This window comes from Suncus etruscus, chromosome 6, assembly GCF_024139225.1.
Source record: "Suncus etruscus isolate mSunEtr1 chromosome 6, mSunEtr1.pri.cur, whole genome shotgun sequence".
Lineage (NCBI taxonomy): Eukaryota > Metazoa > Chordata > Mammalia > Eulipotyphla > Soricidae > Suncus > Suncus etruscus.
The window spans coordinates 56803295-56825432 of record NC_064853.1 but is presented as its reverse complement, the minus strand read 5'-3'; the positions used below and the strand labels follow the sequence as shown (position 1 = coordinate 56825432).

General features: G+C 35.5%; 1 protein-coding gene across 4 annotated transcripts in view; it reads right to left on the bottom strand.

Annotated features, from left to right (window-relative positions):
* Window positions 1–22138, bottom strand: part of TNIK (TRAF2 and NCK interacting kinase) — a 420827-nt gene that overhangs the window by 307842 nt on the left and 90847 nt on the right. For all 4 annotated transcript variants that reach the window (XR_007496767.1, XM_049775216.1, XM_049775217.1 and 1 more), the window contains exon 2: window positions 21510–21575. Coding sequence is in view for 3 of the 4 variants with exons in the window: in XM_049775216.1 (XP_049631173.1) it covers window positions 21510–21575 (66 nt within the window). In the remaining variant the exon portion in view is untranslated. The remainder of the gene's footprint in view (window positions 1–21509; window positions 21576–22138) is intronic.

The following is a 22138-nucleotide window of genomic DNA, read 5'->3' as shown; positions in this document are numbered from 1 at the left end:
TTAAATTTATGAGAAAGTTTAATTAAATTTTAAAGTACACACTAATATTTTTCAGAAATTTTAGTTTCATATATTAAAATAGTAAGAAATATTGGTTAGTAGAAACAAAGCACTTCCTTTCACTGGAATAGAAAATGATCCTACATAATGCTTGTATTGTACAGCAATCGCAGCAAATAATTGATAAAGATTCCCACAAGAATAAGACAGTCACATAAAAAATGAGATCAGCAAGTCTAGCTCTATCAGCTGGGATCATTTTGCAAAGGTCAGACAGCCCTAGGGTATAAAGTAATCACTGCCTGATCTGGAAGAATACCACTCCTGATTCCCAAGAGAAAATCTCAGACAATTAAATTGATTAGGCAGGCTTAATATAAATTTGACACATTCCCCCCAAATCTGACTGTTGGGATCCTGTCAAAACTGAAATACAGGAAGTCACACTGACTTTTTGGCCTGGCAATGCCTACCATTCAAATAATTCATTCCATTTCTGTTTATTTATATGTCTGAGGTGGACTAATGGGTTTGATTTTCCCCACTAGTATTTGAAATTAGTTCCCTTTGGCAGCCTCATCCTCCCCACTGTATAAATAGAGTTTTGTTAAAACTAAAGAAGATAATGGCATCTAGAATCTTAAAAAAAAGTTTAGGAGTACATTTTTTCTTATATATCTTATAGTCTTCAACTCAGGTCAAAGGGACTTATTATCTACTCCCAAAGAGAGAAAGCCTTATGCTGTTTTAGACAACAATGAACTAATATATATTGGAAGAAGTCATTAGAAGAAGAGCTGCCCAAAGATAAATATTTGCAAACATTTAAAGAATAATAAATAAATAAGATATAGAATATATGCCATATAGTCTCCTGAGCTGGCCAGAAGCGATTTCTGAGTGCAGAGCCACGAGTAACCCTTGAGTGCTGCCAAGTGTGGCTCAAAAACCAAACCCCCAAACAAACAAAAACACAAATTCTGTCACTTTTAATAAGGAACAACCAAAGAAATTCTATATACATCCTATATTATAGTGAAAAAAATTAGTTCCTTTTCAGGCCTCAGCCCATCCTGAATCTGGATGTATGACTTCTCTTTATTGAGAAAGAGGTTCCACGTAATCAACCAATCACTAGCTCTCAGAACCAATTATGAAGTGGCCTCATTTCATGGCTTACTAAATTAAATATGCATATGAATCACCTGGGAAATCTTGCTAAAAGTCTGATTCAGTAGGCCTGGGAAAATCTGAGATTTTGAGTGTCTAACAATTCCTGGCTGGTGACTATACTGTTCATTGTGTCTGATAAAGCAAAGGGCTAATTGAGAGAAAAATAAAAAGCATGTGTTTAAATTGGGGGGGGGTTCAAAGTCAAAGTAATCTACAAATATTTCCATTATCTTCATTTGTTATTTAAAATTCTGGGTAACTCTCAAATTGCCTATTCACTTTTTTTAGTTGATGGTGATATCTCCCAAGCAGTGCTCAGTGGACTCTAGGCACCACTCCCCACAATTCTTTGCCAACTGAACCACATGAACAAATACACTGTCCTGACTTTTTGGTACCAAGGAATATCAGGGCCACACTCTGCAATATTTGGGGTCATGAGAAGCCAGGGCTCAATCTGAGTCACATTTCTCTTCTGTCCATTTCTCCAAAGAATAGCAGCTACAGATTCTAAATTCTCAAGAAAATGGTGAACCCTTGACACAAATGCATTTAATACTCGCACTTCTCTAATTCAGACTCTTTGAATGCATAGATTGATACCACCATGTAAATAAGGAACTATTTCACTGAATATTTTAATAAGCCAAGTATATGCAGTATACATTACTCAGAGGAAGGGTTTCAATATTATTTGCCTATTCATAGGAATAAGTTAACAGCTGTTTTAAGATACCTGGGGGCACTTAAGGACAGGTTTTTCAACAAACTCTTTAAACTTTGTTTATAGTCCCAATTGCTTAAAATTTTTCTTCTAAGGCTCTTTAAAAGGTCAAGTTCAACTCAGGCTTCCTCTCTGAAAGCTAATAAGATTTTAATGTTCTCAGAAAAGCATAAGTGGTGTCAAGGTTACTTAACAGACATTAACCAAAGAACTGATGAATAGCAACATAATTTGGCATGATTCTTACCTTTAAGTCACCTCTCTCCTCTTAAGTAGGATATTTTAAAGAGCACATACTTCAACATGCTGGCATAAAAATAGGAATAGGACTTACAAAAGCAGCAGGGTAACTCTTTCTTTAAAAAAATTATTCGATAAGATGATCTTATTTTTTAATGCCTTATTTACGAAACCAATGCTAATCGCCATAATTTCCATTTTAAAAGGCATCTAAATAATAAGAGAAGGTAACTTTTTAAGTTAAGTCTGAAAATTTTTAAATAAACACTGGTCCACCAACTCTTGAACTGAACAGTGGGGCCCATTAGACTATTTTTCACCCTTTGGGTGAATTATATCTGTTAGTCTTCAATGTCAAAATGTAGTATGTGGCTCAACTCCAGATGTTGCACTTATTGTTAGAGTGATCCAGGACAAGATTCAGGTTCAGACCTTTCTTCTTTAGAACAGGAATAATAACTAATTATTTTATAACCTGTGAATGAGACCTTTTATAGAATGGGCATAAGGTGCTCTATGTATATACATTATATGTGTTTACATAGTACCATTTTTCTATTATTAGCAGAACAAGATCAGCACTTGAACTTAAAAGAGAAACATGAACACAGCATTCCACTCAAACATGAATCTACAAAACTCCTGACTACAAGAATTGAGGGGTTAGGGGTATGGGATGGGGTAAAGTAAGGTAAAGGATGGGGATTAAAAGATAGAGAACTTGGGGCCGGGTAGGTGGCGCTGGAGGTAAGGTGTCTGCCTTGCAAGCGCTAGCCAAGGAAGGACCGCGGTTCGATCCCCCGGTGTCCCATATGGTCCCCCCAAGCCAGGGGCGATTTCTGAGCACATAGCCAGGAGTAACCCCTGAGCGTCAAACGGGTGTGGCCCAAAAACCAAAAAAAAAAAAAAAAAAAGATAGAGAACATAGGGGCTTGTGAGGTGGCACTAGAGGTAAGGTGCCTGCCTTGCAAGTGCTAGCCAAGGAAGGACCGCGGTTCAATCCCCCAGCATCCCATATGGTTCCAACCAAGCCAGGGCCAATTTCTGAGCGCTTAGCCAGGAGTAACCCCTGAGCATCAAACGGTGTGGCCCAAGAAGCCCAAAAAAAAAAAAAAAAAAAAAAAAGATAGAGAGCATACATAGAGATTGCTGTTCAACAAAGTGTTCTGGACTCATCTCTGTCTCTAATGGTTGTGTATTGAAAGAGACTAACATTATCTTATATAGAGTCCCATAACACTGTAGGACAAGGTCACAGGGACTGTGTTTTGCTTGTAAGCTAGTTTTTAAGTTTGGGGTATTACAATGGGATGTCCAGTTCTTAACAAGTTTAATATGTGTTATTTCTTATATTATAATTTTAGTATAAATAATTTAAAAATAATCTTCCCTCTTCTAAACCCACACCCAACCACCAGTACCAGCACCAGCACCACCAACACCACGCTAGTATAGTGTCACAGGTCTAATAAAATCAGATTTCCAGGACACACTTATTTATCTTAGTATGACAATGCACCACCAGGAAATACATGGTTTTGATTGCTCCCTACTCTTGGAAATAAATCTAATTTTATTAAAACTCAAAACTCAATAAAAACACCAAGTAGATACAAATACCCTTGTATATGTAGCTACTAGTTTCTCTTTCACTAATACTGAGTACTAGCATTTAATTGATTCTACTCTAACTCAAAACACTAATTTACTATGATGTACTTGGATTCCTCACCTACACACACACACACACACACACACACACACACACACACACACACCACCACCACCACCACCACCACCACCACCACCACCACCACCACCATCACCACCACCACCACCAACAACAACAACAACAATACATCCATACTTATTTTGGAATTAACTACAGAGAAAATTTCATTGTCTTCATGTGTCTACAACCCCACAGCACCCAGGGAAATCAGCTCCCAGAGTTGTCTTTCTAGAGGAAAAATGAAAATTATGCCTCTTGCCATAACTTGGTCCTCAGTGACCAAAGAGAGCAGTTCCTAAAAGAGCAGTTCTCAGTCAAGGTTGGTGGATACAAGACTAAAGGTCTGGGCTAGAACACACCCTTCCTGAGAAGCAAAATCCTCAGTAAGGATTGTGATGCTAAAGTCTCTACATGCTGGGATACTCAGTCAGCATAATCCCAACTAATCTCCAGATTTGATTAGAATTACAATATAACACTCAGTCTTTGAAATGCAAAGATGCTCCCTAGATACCAACACACAGAAGAAGAAAGCAGTTCCTCAGAACTGATAATGTACAACAGAATTCAAACAACAGAATTCTGAGGGATGATGTAAGTGGGTGTGATTGGAAATGTATGCCAGTACCTATCTCACTTTTTGGTCTTTACAAAGCATGGATTTGAATGATAATTATAATCCAGCTGCACAGTATGTATATAGGTCAAATTTCAAAGGGCACACATGACTCATCAACCTAACTAAGTATGCATATGTTTCCTATACTTTTAGGAGAAATAGTTTAAAATCTTTTTTTTTTTTTTCAGTTTTATTAACTCTGACCACCTTCTTCCTTGGCCTGGTTGACTGGCTTTCTCCTTTCCTTTCCTATTTTGTATTGCCATAACCCACCCAGCTGACACTGATTTTCTGGACACACCTTAAATGTACAACATATTTACTCAGATGATTAACTGTGGGCATGAGTTTTGTCCAAACAAGTCTTGTCTGGAGTAATAGATAAACTGGAGATCCAAGGAAGAAGGTAGTCATAATCAATATTAATCATCTGGGTTTCATGTCTTCCTCCCCAACAGCATCCCATTCTCCTCAAAACATTAAAACTGGGATGATCTATATTAAGGACTGGGCCACCCACCTCATCTCTCTTCCATGATTCTAGAGGAACATTTCTTATCGGATAGAGGAATGTTTTTGATGTTTGGCTTCCCTGATAAATTTCTTCCCTGACAAATTTCTGAGAGAATGAAAAGCTCTTAAATTTCCTAAGTGTCCCTAAGCCCATAAGTGGGCACAAAATGATAAAAACAAAATGTACTAAACATTTAGATAACAGGATATTCCTGATCTGCAATCACCAAAAGGTTAACTGGAGAAAATCAACATTGGCATTATATCCTTTTTAAAAATAAACATTAAATCCTTTTTTAAAAATAAACATTAAATCCTTTTTAAAAATATAAAAGAACTCTGCCTCTTTCTCTATGAAATGGGCACATTGTCCTGTGATTTCCCTAACTTTTACTGTCATGATATATAAAAATAAATATAAAATATATATCAATAAATAAATGCCAGAGAAGTAGCTGATAATAATCTTTAGATTCATTGCAAGAGTTTTTGAGTCATTGGTATCCTGCACACAAATCTGTCCCCTACTAAAAAATACTGTGGTTCTATCTTGGGAACAGAAGAAACAGTCTTTATAGACACTGATACTCCTAACTTTAAGTTATGATAAAATATGCAATAAATTATATCCTGATTACTCTCAATTACATTGTCCAGAAAAACTTTCTTTTTATCCTGTTTCAATTCATACCTCCCAACACACCCAATCCCAAATACACAAGCCTAAACTTCCCTAAACCTAAAAGAGGAAATAAAAAAAAGGCAAAGTGTAAGCAATTTGCCCCAGAGCCACGCCAGGTTACTGAATAGCTGGTCTTCATTCTGCTTGGAATAGAAAAAGTACAGATTATGCACCTGGCAAATATTTGCATGGTCTCCAGAGCAGTAAGATTCATCCATTTGCTCTCAAAAGTACACAAATGCAGCTGAGAGAATAAATCAATTCAATTCAACAAACATTTATCAAGCTCCAGTCTGATTGCAAAGACTTTCAGGGAAAAAACAATTCTGCACCTGGCTATAGGAACTGATTTTTGAAGAAGTCTAGAAATATACTATTTCTTCAACTCTCCCACCAGAAACAAATTATGTAAAAATAGCACCCAATTCCTTCAAATGATTGTAACAGCAGTATTTCATATCATAAAGCCTAACTAGCCCAAAGCATCCTGTACTTTTGTAGGTAAAAAGAACCTCCCTTCTCTTTCTATAATAGCAGGAAATTTATTTTAAAAAAAAGTGTCCCCCATACACTAAGCAATCAGTGATTAATGACCATACAATCCATTCTAGTAAAAATAACTAAAAGGAACTGTAGTTTGAAACAAATTATGACATAATTGATATATATATATATATTATAAATTTAGACTTATCAGGCACCAATATAAAATAGATTCATGCAATGCTAGGATAGGGAAAAATCATTCCTTGCCAAATTTTTACAAAATTTTTTTTTTTTTTTTGGTTTTTGGGCCACACCCGGCGTTGCTCAGGGGTTACTCCTGGCTATCTGTTCAGAAATAGCTCCTGGCAGGCATGGGGGACTATATGGGATGCCAAGATTCGAACCAACCAACTTAGGTCCTGATTTGGTTGCTTGCAAGGCAAACAGCGCTGTGCTATCTCTCCGGCCCCTACAGATATTTTTATAACCACAGATTTCTTCCAGGAAAATTTATGAGTGAAGCTAAGAGAATCTAGGTTACTTGACCAAGGGCTCATTGACTTGACCTCATTTATATAGATCACAGAGTTTCCATCTTTAAAATAGATTACCATTCTTCTCTCTCCAACTTGTGGGGTTTGTATAAAGGTGAAATAATATCAAGAATGTTTTAAGAAAAGTTATAGTTATTGATACTTATATTTAATTCTATAGTCCCAAAGAAACTGCACAAAGAGTAAATTCCTTAGGAAAACCATCTCTGACTTGAGAGGGGATTCGGTTCCTGACAAGTTCAAATGAGGTGAGGTCTCTTGTATTTAGCCACATGGCAATTTTAGATTAATGCTAATAAAGCAGTGTTTAAAATGGAAGAAAAAAAATTTTTTTTTACTTTTTGAGCCACACCTAGTAGTAATCAAAGCTACTCCTAGGTCTCTTGGCATTTGTCCTGGCAGTGTAAGGGAAATTTTATGGTACTAGAGATTGAATGAGTACAGGCTTCCTGCTTGCAAATCACATGCTGATTTGAACAATCTATTAAGCCCCATTTTTCTATATTATTATTTTTTCTGTTATATCAAATAGTAGGTGGATACTCTTTATTTAACTTAACTGTATTTAATGATTGTTGGCCACTAAATATTATACTTAGTGTCAATCTCCTTTACTAATGTTCAAATAGTTGAGATTAGGCAAAAATATTCCACAGTGATAGGAATTTCAGTGCAGCAAGACATAGAGCTAGTATGCTGTATAATTTTTTTTTTTTTGGTTTTTGGGTCACACCCGGCAGCGCTCAGGGGTTACTCCTGGCTCTACACTCAGAAATCGCTCCTGGCAGGTTCGGGGGACCATTTTTAAATTGTTTTTATTTAGTCAATATGCTCTTTATTTTATTGGTTTGCCATATATTAATAGCTTTCTCAGAGATACAGTTACAGCACAAAACCTATTATGAATACATCCATCTTTCTCTTTCAAGGATTCCAACCTCACTCCTTCTAAATGCCCCCAATTCAATTGAGTAGACCCCATTATGTTGCATTTGGATCTGTGTTACTACCTCACGGTGTATTTTTAAATCCCACATATAAGACATCTGTCCCTTTTGTTGTGACTGACCAATCAACATTAAAAAAGATACAGAAATTACCCTGAAATTATAGAAATACAGAAATTATCATCTACCCCTTAAACATAAAAACACCCTTAATTTGATATTCATATCTATACTCATCACAACACTTAGTGCAACAATCAAGATATGAAAACAATCCATATGTGTACTCAACTACAGATAATTGGTTCAAGAAGTTATGGTGTATATATATATATACACAATGAAATATATGCAGCTTTAATAAATAACAAAATCATAAAATTTTCAGCAACATGGATGGAACTAAAGATATCATGCTAACTAAAGTTAGTCAGAATGAATGGAAAAGACACATAATCTTTCTGTTATTTTGGACCATTGCTTTTGATTGATGTCATAGAAACAGTAAGGTAATTTTTTAGACTTCAAGGTATTTTTAATTTAGAGGAGAACCCACCTTACAAAAGAGTGAGAACAATGCAGAAGAAAAGATGGTATGCTGAGGCCTTAGGTCCTAGAGAAAGATTGCTATTTGACAAGGGTTACAGGTATGCAGGGTGGCTTGAGCAGCTAGAAACAAAAATCAAGCTATGTGACAGTACTGAGGTACAAGGGAAGAGCCAGGATGAACTAAAGAAAAGGCAGGAGGAAAAAAGCAGGGTGACACCATGAGGAATATGACACTGGCCATTGGGTAGAACGGGAAGAACCTGAGTGGGAAAACTATGGAGATTGCTATGGGGTTAGGGAGTAGTGTCAGATGGTGGCTCATTGTTAAAGGGAAGCTCTATAAGGTAACATTCAACCAATCTCCATCCAGAACATTTTTTTGTTCTAGATATTGGAGTTACCAGTGAAGAAACACTGTCCTTTCTAAAAAGAAAATAGTTGTTACATTCATAAGATAATAAAAGTGACCACAGTCTGAAAGGACCATACCACAGCCATGACAGGTTTCAGGCCTGTTTTACTATAAATGACACAGCCTTACTCTTAACAATAGGTCTCTTACTGTAAATAACACAGCAAGTTTCTGATATACCACAAGTTTGCCATACTAACACAGCTAACTAATCAAACACCCAGGCCAACATCCTGTTTAAATCCTGCTTGCAACCACCATAAGTATTATTAGATATAGCTGTCCCTCAATATATCCACTAGTGCCCTATAAGCAATAAATAATGTGTAGCAAGCAATGATCACCTAGTCCATTTGAAAATTCTTGAAACTGGGTATAAAATTAAGAATATAAATTAGGGTGGGGTTGCCAACTCACTTCAAATGGTTGACACCAGCATGCTGGAATCTGTGCTTCAATAATGTTTCTTGCTTTTGCATCCTGTGCATCTCTGACCAATTGGTCTCGGATTCAGACCCAACAAGTCCAGAATTTTTTTGTTGTTGTTCTTTGGGTCACACCTGGTGACCCTCAGGGGTTTTTAATCCTGGCTATGCACTCAGAAATCGCTCCTGGCTTGGGGGACCATACGGGATGCCGGAGGATCAAACCATGGTCTGTCCTAGGTCAGCACATGCAAGGCAAATGCCCTACTACTTGTGCCACCACTCCGGCCCCAAGTCCAGACATTTTAAGACAGAAGAAATGAAGACTACTCCAAGAATTCACACAAAATATTTGCATTTTCTTTTATGACCTCTACCTCAATATCTAGTTCTAAAAATGGTTGTTTTATTTAGATACAAGCAAGGTAAATATTAAAACATAGCTTCAGTGAGGTTTTGCTTCCTAGAACAGAAGGCAACTAAACTGGTCAACACAGGAAAATAAAGAGCTGTGAGTGAGTCATCTCAAGGAATGCCAACACACAGACAGACAGAGGGTCAGGACTATTCCTGGTCTGTTGGAGAGCCAGCAGGCAAAGAGCTATCCAGGAAACCACCAGCTCTCTTTGACAATTATATGACTGAAGGGGGGGGGGTGGTGAGGGGGAGGAGGTTGTTTGTTTGCTTGTTGTTTTAATCTAGGGGCTAGGTGTTAGGCCATAAGGAAGGGATGTGGATTGATTGTTTATTAGCTATGTCCCTTTGGATTTGGAAGGTAGAAAAGTTCTAGAAATAAAAGTAATTAATGCCACTGAACTGCATATTAAAATGACAAACTTCATGGTATGTATGTATGTGTGAGCTTATATTTAGAGAAAGAGCTAAAAAAAAGTAGTAACCTTTCCAGAAAATTCATTACAGAAACTCATAAGCCTTCCTAACTGAATTTCTAAAAAAAAATATCTGTGAAGTAAAGCATAAACCAGAACATACAAGTGGCTGAATATTGACTTTGACTGTGTGTCCTAGAAGGACTATATTATGCAGCTATCAGAAAGCTTTCTCAAATCTTCTCTCCAAAGAGACACTGAACTCTTCACATAGTTTAGTTTACAAAATTCTTCTCTAGAAATGAATAAAGACAGTGTTGTTATCTATTGCTATGGTATCTATTTTGTATTAATTAGGAGTTCACAGTGAGCAAGAGGTTATTTTGCTTTCATTATTTTATAAGAGAACAAAAGATACATACCAGTTCCATAAATTCCACGGGAAAGCATCAGGGTCAAGGCCACCACAGGAAGAAGTGGACTTAGTATGACACGTCAGCCTTATTCTCCTCACTACCCTACTCACTGCTAACAAGGTTCTTCCTCATTAGAGACTAAATATCTGCTTGTAAAACAAATATTTGCTTATAAAACAGCAAGTATCTATTTTTGCACAAACAAAATACCTAATTTTTAAAAATTATAATATATGTAAAAATGATCATTTTAAATGAAATTTTAGGTCAAACACAAAGAAAATAATCACAAGTCTTCAATTCATTGGTTATTCATGTATTTTTTCTTTTTTCCTCTTTTTTTTTTCTTTTTTTTTTTTGTTTGTTTGTTTGTTTCGTTGGTTGGTTGGTTGCACTATATGGGATGGTGTGGATGAAATCCAGGTATTACCTTCCAGCCCCAGGGTTATTCATTTCAAAGAATCAAGTGAAGTTCAAACTTTGCAGTCTTAAATGCTGTGCCTGTACTCCTGGAAGACTTTCATTTTACATGTTACAAATAACCCTATGGTAATGGTAATTACACAGTAACTATTGATGGTTAAATTACTTGAGACTGCTTATAATCACCAAGTCATTAAGGGAGGGTCTGAGACCTAAAAAGTACAAGGCATCAGGGTGTTGTGTATCAAGTTATTTGCTAATTATCTGAGGTGAACAGAATGAAAGCACCTTGTATCAAAATAATATAAACATTTCAAATAAAAGCTGGACCACAAATCCCAACCAGATAATAAATGCATATTAAGAAAGCTGGTGCTGAATATGTGAATAAACAGGTCAACAAGACTCCAGGATGGGAATCAAAATGTCTCAAGAGTCAAGACAACAAAAGGAGCACTTAAGCAAAGAGATAATTCCAACCCTACATTAGAAACCAACATTACTTAAATGGTCAGAAGGGCCTAGGTATCTCTATATTTTCAAAAATATAACGACACTTTCTACAAGCAGTAAATGCTGAAAAATCTTCAGTCACATCAAAAATGTTTTACCGTGTTGTGCTAATAATGAGGGCCCCACACCTAGAAAAGTCAGTGATCCTTTCATTTGACATACATGAAGTGGCTCTATCCTATTTCAAATTAGATAAAAATCACATGATATCCACAAGGATTAAAACAACAACAAAAACTTCACCAACATAACAGATTTCAAAATAGTTCATCTCCTATTAGGGAGAGCAGTTGTAAAATGGTCAGCTATGAGTATATGTATATAAGTATTTGCTGTAACTAAATATGAGCAATAATAACTGAACAATGCTAGAAATCTTTACTGTAGTCAGTTGAATCTACAATTAAGAACAAAGGTGTAGAAGTTCTATGAAGTTACAAGAGATTTAAAGAAATACCTACTTGATGTTAAAAATCAGTTCATGTGCACCCAAAAAATACTACTTATTTTGGCCATTATAAACAATTTTAATAAAAATTATACATATAATTAATATCTTTGACAATACCAATAATTTATTTTAATGAATGAAATGTGTTCCTATAAGTAGTACAAGAGATCATTTAAAAATCAATCAACATGTCAGATCTGGTCCAAGACTATGGTTTACAAGGACGTAGAAAGGACAGCCCTATGTTAATGATTTGTGGAAAATACCCTTAATCTCCTGCAAATTAGGCAATATTGAGGTTTCAGGAATGGGAAGAGAAGCATTTAGCTATGACACAGGATTATCTTATGTCCACATCATGTTCTGTGAATTAGTTTCAAGATGTATAAATAAGGGGTACTTGGGAAGGGAGATAAAGAAGAAAATTACACATATAAATACAGAAAATACAAAATAAATACAATATAAATGCTAATTTTCATGTTCTCTTTTCAAAAAGTGATAAATAATAAAATTATAACATTTTTTAAGTTGCTAACTTTATTTTCCACAGAGATGCTCTTGGATTCCACTGAACATATTTTGGGAAGTGTGACTAATACCTGACAAATGTCAGTAACAAAAGGTCAGGCAAAGGCAAAAGCAGAGAGACCTTTCATTCAACCCCCAAAATGTTTGCATATATATTATAATACAAAAAATAATTAGAAGTGATCAGAATGAACTTGTAGCTAGAGTTGAAAATTTCAATAGGAAATGATATTTACTTAGTAATATATATAACAACTGAGCATTAAGGTGAAAAAGAGAAAGAACAACATAGCAGAAAATGAACTTCCCTAAATCACTGTATACCAGTACTTTACCAATACGACAGTAATAAATAGATATCATAATAATCAGGTCTTATGTGTATATCACAGTTTGAATTTGACAAATGTTTTTACAGTCCTTTATTTAAGTCTCAAAATATAGGCCTGATGGGGTAGATCAAAAGAGACATTTTTTGTGATTATTTTTAGATGAGAAAATTTAAGATATAAGTAGCTACATACAAACTTAAGCTAAAGCAAGTAGAGGGAAAATCAAATTTTCAGACACAAAAGAGAGGAGGGCTGGAAGTTACAGCCCACCTCATGAAGCTCACCACAAACAGGGATGAGTTTAGTTAGAGAAATAACTACATTGTGAACTATCCTAACAATGAGAATGTATGAGGGAAATAGAAAGCCTGTCTAGAGTACAGGTGGGGGTAGGGTGGGGAGGAGGGAGATTTGGGACATTGGAGATGGGAATGTTGGTGATGGATGATGGTGATGGTGATGGGTGGTGTTTTTTACATTGCTGAAACCTAAACACAATCATGTATGTAATCAAGTTGTTTAAATAAAATATATATTAAAAATAAATAAATTTTAAAAAGTCAAGCCATCATATCCTAACTCTTAAGTAAATTTATTACCTTACAGCCTTTATAGATATCATAATACTTCTACCTAGCTGTTGTATGACCTTAGAAAAACAGTGTAGCTTCTTTCCCCATCATTTGTATATAATATTATAAAAATCACTCACTCCATTAAAATTTCCACCAATTCACCTTGTTTTCTTCTCTTAATAAGTTACTGAGAAATTGGCTTTTTCATAAATACTATAAATTACAGAGGTTAAATGAAAATGTATTGAGGATTGAATTTAAAATGAGTAATGAAATCCTGCATACCTGTAATCACAGAAAATCAAATGTAAATTACAGGCAAAGCATAAAGATTTCTTTTTCTTTCTCTTCTTTCTTCCTTATTTCCTTCCTTCTTTCTTTCCTTCTTTCTTTCTTTTACTTTCTTCCTTCTTTCTTTCTCTTTCTTCTTCCTTCGTTCCTTGCTTTCTTCTTGCTTCCTTTCTTTCTTTCTTTCTCTCTTTCTCCTTCCTTCCTTTCTTCCTTCCTTCCTTCCTTCCTTCCTTCCTTCCTTTCTTTCTTTCTTTCTTTCTTTCTTTCTTTCTCTCTCTTTCTTTCTTTCTTTCTTTCTTTCTTTCTTTCTTTCTTTCTTTCTTTCTTTCTCTTTCTTTCTTTCTTCTTTCTTTCTTCTTTCTTTCTTTCTTTTCTTTCTTTCTTTCTTTCTTTCTTTCTTTCTTTCTTTCTTTCTTTCTTTCTTTCTTTCTTTCTTTCTTTTCTTTCTTTCTTCTTTCTTTCTCCTTTCTCCTTCCTTCCTTCCTTCCTTCCTTCCTTCCTTCCTTCCTTCCTTCCTTCCTTCCTTCCTTCCTTCCTTCCTTCTCTCCTTCCTTCTCTCCTTCCTTCCTTCCTTCCTTCCTTCCTTCCTTCCTTCCTTCCTTCCTTCCTTCCTTCCTTCCTTCCTTCCTTCCTTCCTTCCTTCCTTCCTTCCTTCCTTCCTTCCTTCCTTCCTTCCTTTCTTTTTTTTCTTTCCTTCTAACTTCAGTGTAAAGAGATTGGTTATTCTTTCCTTATTTTCACAAAAGTTCTCATCTAGAAAGAGACACTTTTACTTCTGCTGGGACATTTGGTAATGTCTGGGGACACATTTTATTGGGATATGTGGGGTTGTGGTAAGAGTATTTAGGCTTTTTATCCAACACTAACACAATGTCTTTGGCTTGAAAATAGCTATATGCCTGTTAGCACATTTGGGAGCCAGAAATGGGAATGAGTCTGTGAGTTTATGGGATGCTTTGAGCTCCTTTTTTTCTGGCCACAAAGATAACAGGGTATTGGTTTATGTATAAACAGTAAAATACTGAATTACAAAGGGAAAACAGTGGGATCTTGGAGGCAAGACCTTGAATACTTGTTTGGATACCTGCCTGCCCATAAATTTGTATTTTTCTCTCCTCTCTTCTAAAATCATGAGGAGTAATTGAGACAATATATCTTAAAGCTTTTAGCACAGAGTGGATATTGAGTGCTAATTAGGTCATTTGATCACATACTTAGATAGAATAGGACCTGGGTTGGTTCTGCTGCCCACACAGAACACTGGGCTTTTTCAATTGGCCTTCAACAAATGTCAAAGAATGTATTCATTATTGAAAATTCTTGATTAAAAGTGCAAAAAGAGATAAATGCTTGTCTTGTATCTGGCTGACCTGGACTTGTTTCCTAGCACTCCAGGTGGTTCTCCAAACCTACCAGCATTGATTCTTAAGGAGTAAGCCCTGAACACAGCTCAGTGAGCCAACCCCCAAAAGTGCTACCATTATCATTTATTATACAGAAATAGGACATTCTTTCTCTTATGCTCCTTTTCAAGTAAGAAATTAACAGTAGAATTTATAATTCATTAAAGCAATGTTTAAAGAGCTGCACTACTTGCTAAGTTACAAAATTACCTTCATATTTAGATTAGAAAACTTACTATTAAAATGTTTTATCTTATTTTAACAGAAGATTTATCAGGAGATCACAAAAATACAGAATTGAAGAAATTTCTGGTAAGAGGCTCACATTTTCTGTGAGGTGAGTTTTGACTATATTGATTCTCAGGTCTTGTGTTGAATTATTCAGGACCAATTTATGCAGTGATCACAAGCAGATCAAATGAAAGCATCAAAAGTCAAATCTCTGAATGACTTTATCAGAACTGGTTGGCATCATATCTCAGAATTAAACATTTGTGGGATTTTTTTTTTAGCTTTCCTTAATAAGCTTGAGTCAGTTTGTATGCAAATCTAAGTAAATAAATGTCTTCTAAAAATATTAGAATTAGACTCACATAAGTACTCTAGCCACAGTATGATATGAATTTTTCCCAATCTCCAGATATATAGACATCTAAATGAACATGTTTAATGATTAGATGGTTAGGCTCTACCCCAGGCCTACAGAACCAAAATTTCAGAGATTGGTTATGAAATATAGTCATTTCTTTTCTCATTAGTTTGAAAGTCTTGGCCAGAAGCCTGAGGCACCCAAGTCAATTTTCTTCATTTCACAAATCTTCAGCATTTGTACATTACAGACTTGATAATTTCTTTAACATGGATCTTCCTCCTCTAAAAATTGAGCATTTTTGTTGAACAAACAAGTATGTTTATGTTTATGAAGTATGCCAACTAATTCTAGGGAAATAGTAGAAAAATGCTAAGAAAAAAATTCTGAGACAAATTAAGAAGGAATTCTCAAGGAAAACAACTTCATTCAAGCCTCATAATGGTCAACTATATGTCAAACTATGAACAGAATGATGAATAAATAGAGCAGATTCATATCTGTAGTTTTGTACCTTTTTTTTTAATTTCGCTGCCCTCTTTGCTGAGGAGAAACAGGTAAGGATTATCCTACCTGACAATCTGTATCTTTTATGTATTAGAAATGTTTAATTTGTAAACACAAATATAAAAGTGGGATAATTTTAAAAACAGGTAATGAGACAGAGAAAGCCTGTGACTTTTATGTACAGAGATAAAAAGTGAGTAACTGAGACCAGATGTGAGCTTTAGAACACCTGCCAGAAAGGATTGGGTGACAGACAGTAAGCCATTACTCCAAAGACTCTCCCAAATAACAATGTTTTATACTTATTATAGGAAGTAAATCTGTAATCATATAATAAACATACTATTTTATGTAATATTAACTACTTAAAATAGAAAATACTATTTCAGGGACAGGAGAAACACTACAGCAAAAAATAAGGTGCTTATATTGATGCAACCAACTTGAGTTTAACCTCAGAAACCCCACATGGTTCCTTAAGCTCAGCCAGGAGTGAGTCTTGAGAGCAGAGTACTAAGAAATAATCTACAGCTCTGTTGTCTGTAACCCCAAATCCAAAAACATACACATATCCACACATCTATACATATATGTACATATATACATATATAACTACTTTCAGTAATATGTTAAAATAGTGCAAGGTCATAAATCCATATAATGAAAGTCTCTCAGTCTGTGTTATTAGAGAATTACTTAAGCAACTGAGGCTCTATTGCCTAGAAAACTGGGGACATAGTGTGGTTTTAGAGTTTGGAGGGAGAAGTCTTATTATATATCTAAATACTGTAGACTGGAGGAAGATTTAACTTACTTTTTAAGATGTCCTAACAGTATGATATTCATATGGGCTTAAAATGATAAACATCCTCAAAAGGTAGAATTTAAAATCAATATAATAAATATTAAAGAGAGATATTGAAAAATGAACATATTTGGAGGTAATGAGCTCCATAGGACCAGATGTAAACAAAAGTAGGTTAAAGATATAATTATTGAAATAGATGATTTATGTAGAACCTTGAAAGTCTTTACAAATGCACTTCCTCACAGTCATCATTCAAAGAACTATCACCACAAAAATGGCCCCTTTATTGATCATAATACAATACAACCTTTGGAAGAATCCTAGAGATATCTGAAATACTCTAGAGAACCTGGGCTAGCATGTGTCTTTATGTGTAAAAATCCATATATTTAAAGAGAACAAATTTTAAAATTAAATAGATTGATATTCACTTGAAATCTGTGACTTAAACTTAGCAGTATTTTTTGTAGTTATACATTAAATAATTGTTGCAATTTATTAAAATAATTGCTCCATTTTGACAAAAACATTCCATCTGGATTTTATTAGATTCTTACAAATGGCATATTGAGATATAGCAAAAATCTTTAGCAAAGAGGGATTTGGGATCTTATTGATTTTTTTCTTAGTACAACTATGGACCTGAAAGATAATTTCTCATAAAACTGGACAAAAATTCATTTCATTTTATTACTTTTTATTTCTACTGAATAAATAAAGTAAAAATCACATATCAAATTGTCATTTGGCTTCCTGGTACCGAAATGCTAATGAAAAACAAATAACTTTCAAGAGACAGACCAATCTAGCCTAGGGAGTAAGACTGAAAGTATTATTGAAGAGTTAAATATTATTAAATGAGGGGCCGGAGAGATAGCATGGAGGTAAGGCGTTTGCCTTTCATGCAGGAGGTCATCGGTTCGAATCCCGGCGCCCCATATGGTCCCCTGTGCCTGCCAGGAGCAATTTCTGAGCCTGGAGCCAGGAATAACCCCTGAGCACTGCCAGGTGTGACCCAAAAACCAAAAAAAAAAAAAAATATATATATATTATTAAATGACCATCGCCACATTCAAAGGTGCCACATTCACATTCAGACTTAAAATATAATTCATGAAGCAGTCCCCTAAATCTACATATTTTATTCAGTGTATCAGTATTTGTCAGAGAAACTTGCACACGATTTTTGATTTTTGTTTTTTTTTTGTTTTGTTTTTTGGGTCACACCTGGTGACGCTCAGGGATTATATGTGGTGATAGGGACAGCAAATTAAGCACCGTACTTACTGTACAATCATCCTGGCTCCAAAATTCTATCTTATCTTAAAAGCCTACCTAAATGTGGAGCCAAAATAGCTCAGTTGGGAGAGCGTTTGACTGAAGATAAAGGTCCCTGGTTCGCTCCTAGGTCCCAGGTTTCAGCAGATGATCCTTGGAGAACTTTTGGGCCAAAGCATGTGACTAACCGGGGCCGGACCTAGGTTCAATGCCTGGAGTCCCATATGGTTCCCCAAGCCAGGAATGATTTCTGAGTGCATAGCCAGGAGTAACCCCTAAGCATCACCAGGTGTGGCCCAAAAACCAAACCAAAACAAAAAAAATCCCTATCCAAATTCAGGCAACATTTTTCAATGATTTAGAGCGATCAATTTTAAAATTTGTCACAGTGTCTAAAAGGTAGAGACAGGCATGGAAGAAAGCAGGGAGAAAGAAGATAGAAGGGAATCTAGGGACATTGGTAGTGGGAAATGTACACTGGTGAAGGGTATTGTACATTTCATGATTGAATCTCAATCAGAAACAACTTTGTAACTTGAAAGAAAACTGTATTATGAACAACCTTGTAGCCACCATGTTTAAATAAAGTGATATAAAGTGTTTAAAAATATAGAAATACTGAAAGCCAGATTTATAATATTTTAAATCAATTACTTAATACTTGATGTAAAGAGAACTTTTGTAACGGAGTATTTTTATTTTGTATGAGAATCTCTCTCTAGAAATAAAATTTCCATATATGCTACACTGATTTAGAAACATGTCTATTTCACAACAAGTGAAAATAAATTATACTGAAAGTGATCAGGTTGATCTATCATTGAGTTTAGATTTTGCCATTATATTATTTTAGTACTTCATAACCTAGGATAACAGTAGGAGTTAATCAGTGGGTATTTCCTATTTACAGTTGGACAACACTTGAAATCATCTCCTTTGGAACACCAAAACTGGATGGCAAATTTTCTTTAGGTAAGATCCCATAGAACTAATTACATTCTCATGTATCTTGTTCACAAAACAGTTACAATGTCATAGTAGAATACATAGACATAGCAAAGATTAAAAAAAAGGTCCAAGAAGGTTGATATCACTATTTGATATCAATCATAAAAAATGACTGGGGCTGGAGAGATAACATGGAGGTAAGGCGTTTGCCTTGCATACAGAAAGACGGTGGTTCGACTGCATCCCATATGGTTCCCCGAGCCTGCCAGGAGCGATTTCTGAGCGTAGAGCCAGGAGTAACTCCTGAACGCTGCCAGACGTTACCCAAAAACCAAAATTAAAAAAGGTACCCCTTAGAATAATGATGCTACCGGTATAGTTGAGAAATGGGAGAGATAGAGTAGAAAATAAGGAAGGCACTTGCTTGCCTTGCACATGACTAATCCAGATTCAATCCCAGCCACCCCATATGCTCTTCCAAGACTGCCAGGAGTGATACCTTACCAGAGACAGGTGGGATGCTAAGTGCAGTAGAATAGTTCTAAGAAATATCAATGGCTACAGAACTGCTCTTCTATATTGACAGTAACTTTGAAGTAATTTCCTACCTAAATCAGTGCTGAATTCATTAGTTCACATTACTTCACACAAGTTCAATTCAATTTTGTAAAATGCAATAACACAATCTTCCACTGTAATTGTCTTTATTGAAAGTATTTAAAAGTATTTCCTTAGACACATTTCTTTTTTCTGTCAGACAAGATCAACATCAAGTCATTAGCTAGGGGAAACTGCATTCTGACTAAATTTCAGAGGTTGGCATTTTAGGAAATAACTATTTCTTCTAAGAAATAATTTGCCCTTAGAGTGGACACTAAAGGATTCTTCATTACAAATAAGGGCCTTGCACCTTACCCCTCGAAGGAGAGATACAGGTCAATGGACTGAGAAAGGCACATGAATTGTAGTAAAAAGTCAGGTTAATCACTGACACCACTCTATGGCTCCAAGAACACCCATGAGCCCAGAGCCAGAAGTAGTCCTTAAGTACCTGAAATAACACCTGAGTTTTGGAGAATAGTCTAAAACTGATTAACTAACTAAATATATATGTATATCTTTGCAATTGTGCTTTACACATTAAGAACTATACATCGACATTTCTTAGAATTCAAGATATTACAAGCTGGATGATATTCCACATCCATTTTAAGCAAATTTTAGGGTTCAGAAAAGGAATATTAAAAAATAAAATAAAAAAGAGATATTTGGGGAGGCCGAAGAGATAGCATGGAGGCAAGGTGTTTGCCTTGCAAGCAGAAGGGCAGTGGTTTGAATGCCAGCATCCCATATGGTCCCCCGAGCCTGCCAGAAGCAATTTCTGAATGCAGAGCCAGGAATAACTCCTGAGCGGCATCGGGTGTGACACCCCCCCCAAAAAAAGAGAGAGATTTTTGTAATGAAAATGCTACCCCATGTCACTTTAACTCAGAAAAAAGATGGAAAATTCCCTTAAAAATGACCAAAATAAAATAGTTGGTCTGTTTTGAAGGCATTTATTTCAATAGTTCTTTCACAAGACCCTCCTGAGTTTTTGTTCAAATGTAGTTATTTTTCCTTTCCTTTTGATAATCAGAGGGGAAATTAATCCACATTTTCAAACAAACTTTTAAAAAAATCATATACTAGTGGGAAATATGTTTTAAAAGCATTCTGTGGTGAATTTGTGAGCAAACTATAGTAAATAGGCAAGAGAGGTGGTATTTCTCAGCTCCATCTCATTTTACTTTAAATTATTTCCTCTCTTATCAAATTTATTGCTATCATTAGGCCTCTGTTTTGTGAGATAGTTCTCCCTTAACTGCCATTCACTAAATTCATTTCACTCATGCCCTAGGCTAACAACAAATCTGCTTTTCTAGTAATGGTACTTGAATAGCTTAAACTTTTAAAGTAAATGGCATTCTTTGCTCCCTTAAAAACCAGTTCTGGCATTTATTAAAAATCAAGGGAAACAAAACACCTAAAGAGCTTCAAACACTCAAGATCAGAATTCATGTGTCAGAAATAAACAGTAAAGGGTGCGGGAACAATAGCACAGTGGGTATAGGGTGTTTACCTTGGACACAGCTGACCTGGGTTTAATCCCAGGCATCCCATATGAACCCCTGAGCACTGCCAGGAATGACTCCTGAGCAGAGCCAGGCATAACCCCTGAGCACCACAGAGTGTGTCCCAAAAACAAAATAAACACACAAAAAAAGAAATAGTCACTATATAAGAAAGAACATATCCAAATAAGACTATAAATACAATTTTAAAGATGAAGGTCAATTAGCAAAAAGATCATGAGGCTATTTTAGGCTATGTGAGTCTCATGAGAATGGATGACACTGTTATTCAGCATTCATTGAAACTGTAATAAACCATAGTCAGAATTCAACGATCATGTACCAGGGAGAGAGCTCAAACAGTTCAGGGCTCTGGATTTAACCCCTGGCACCACATAACATTTCTAGCACTGTCAGGTATACAAAACAAAACAAAGAAGATTTTACCTTATAAACTTGTCCATAAGTTCCATTTCCAACAAGTTCCACCAATTCAAAGATCCCTGCAGGGTCCTGAAAAAAAAAATAAACAAATTATAAAAACATAACACAAAATTCAAGGCATTATTAAGATATAGAATAAATATAGGTTTCCAAGGATAGATGAATTAATTATGCAGATGTGATATACATGCCCAATGAAATTCTATGTAGCTGCAAGAAAAAAATAAAATCACGCAATTCGGAGCCAGAGAGATAGCACAGCGTTAGGGTATTTGCTTTGTGCACAGCCGATCCAGGATGGACGGAGGCTTGAATCTTGGCATCCCATGTGGTTCCCTATGCCTGCTAGGAGCAACTTCTGAGCGCAGAACCAGAAGTAATCCCTGAGTGCCACAGGGTGTGACCCCAAAAAACAAAAGAATAAAAAAGTAATAATTACACAATTCACAGAAACTTGGATGGAATAGGATGATAACATGTTACGTGAAATAAGGCAGAAATAGGGCAAACACAGATTCTTGTTATTATATCCTTAATAAATGTGTATCTCAACAGAGCTACTCAGGATAACTGGATGATGTATATACAAGATACTAAAAGGGAATAATAAAATAATTAAGGGGGTAACTCAT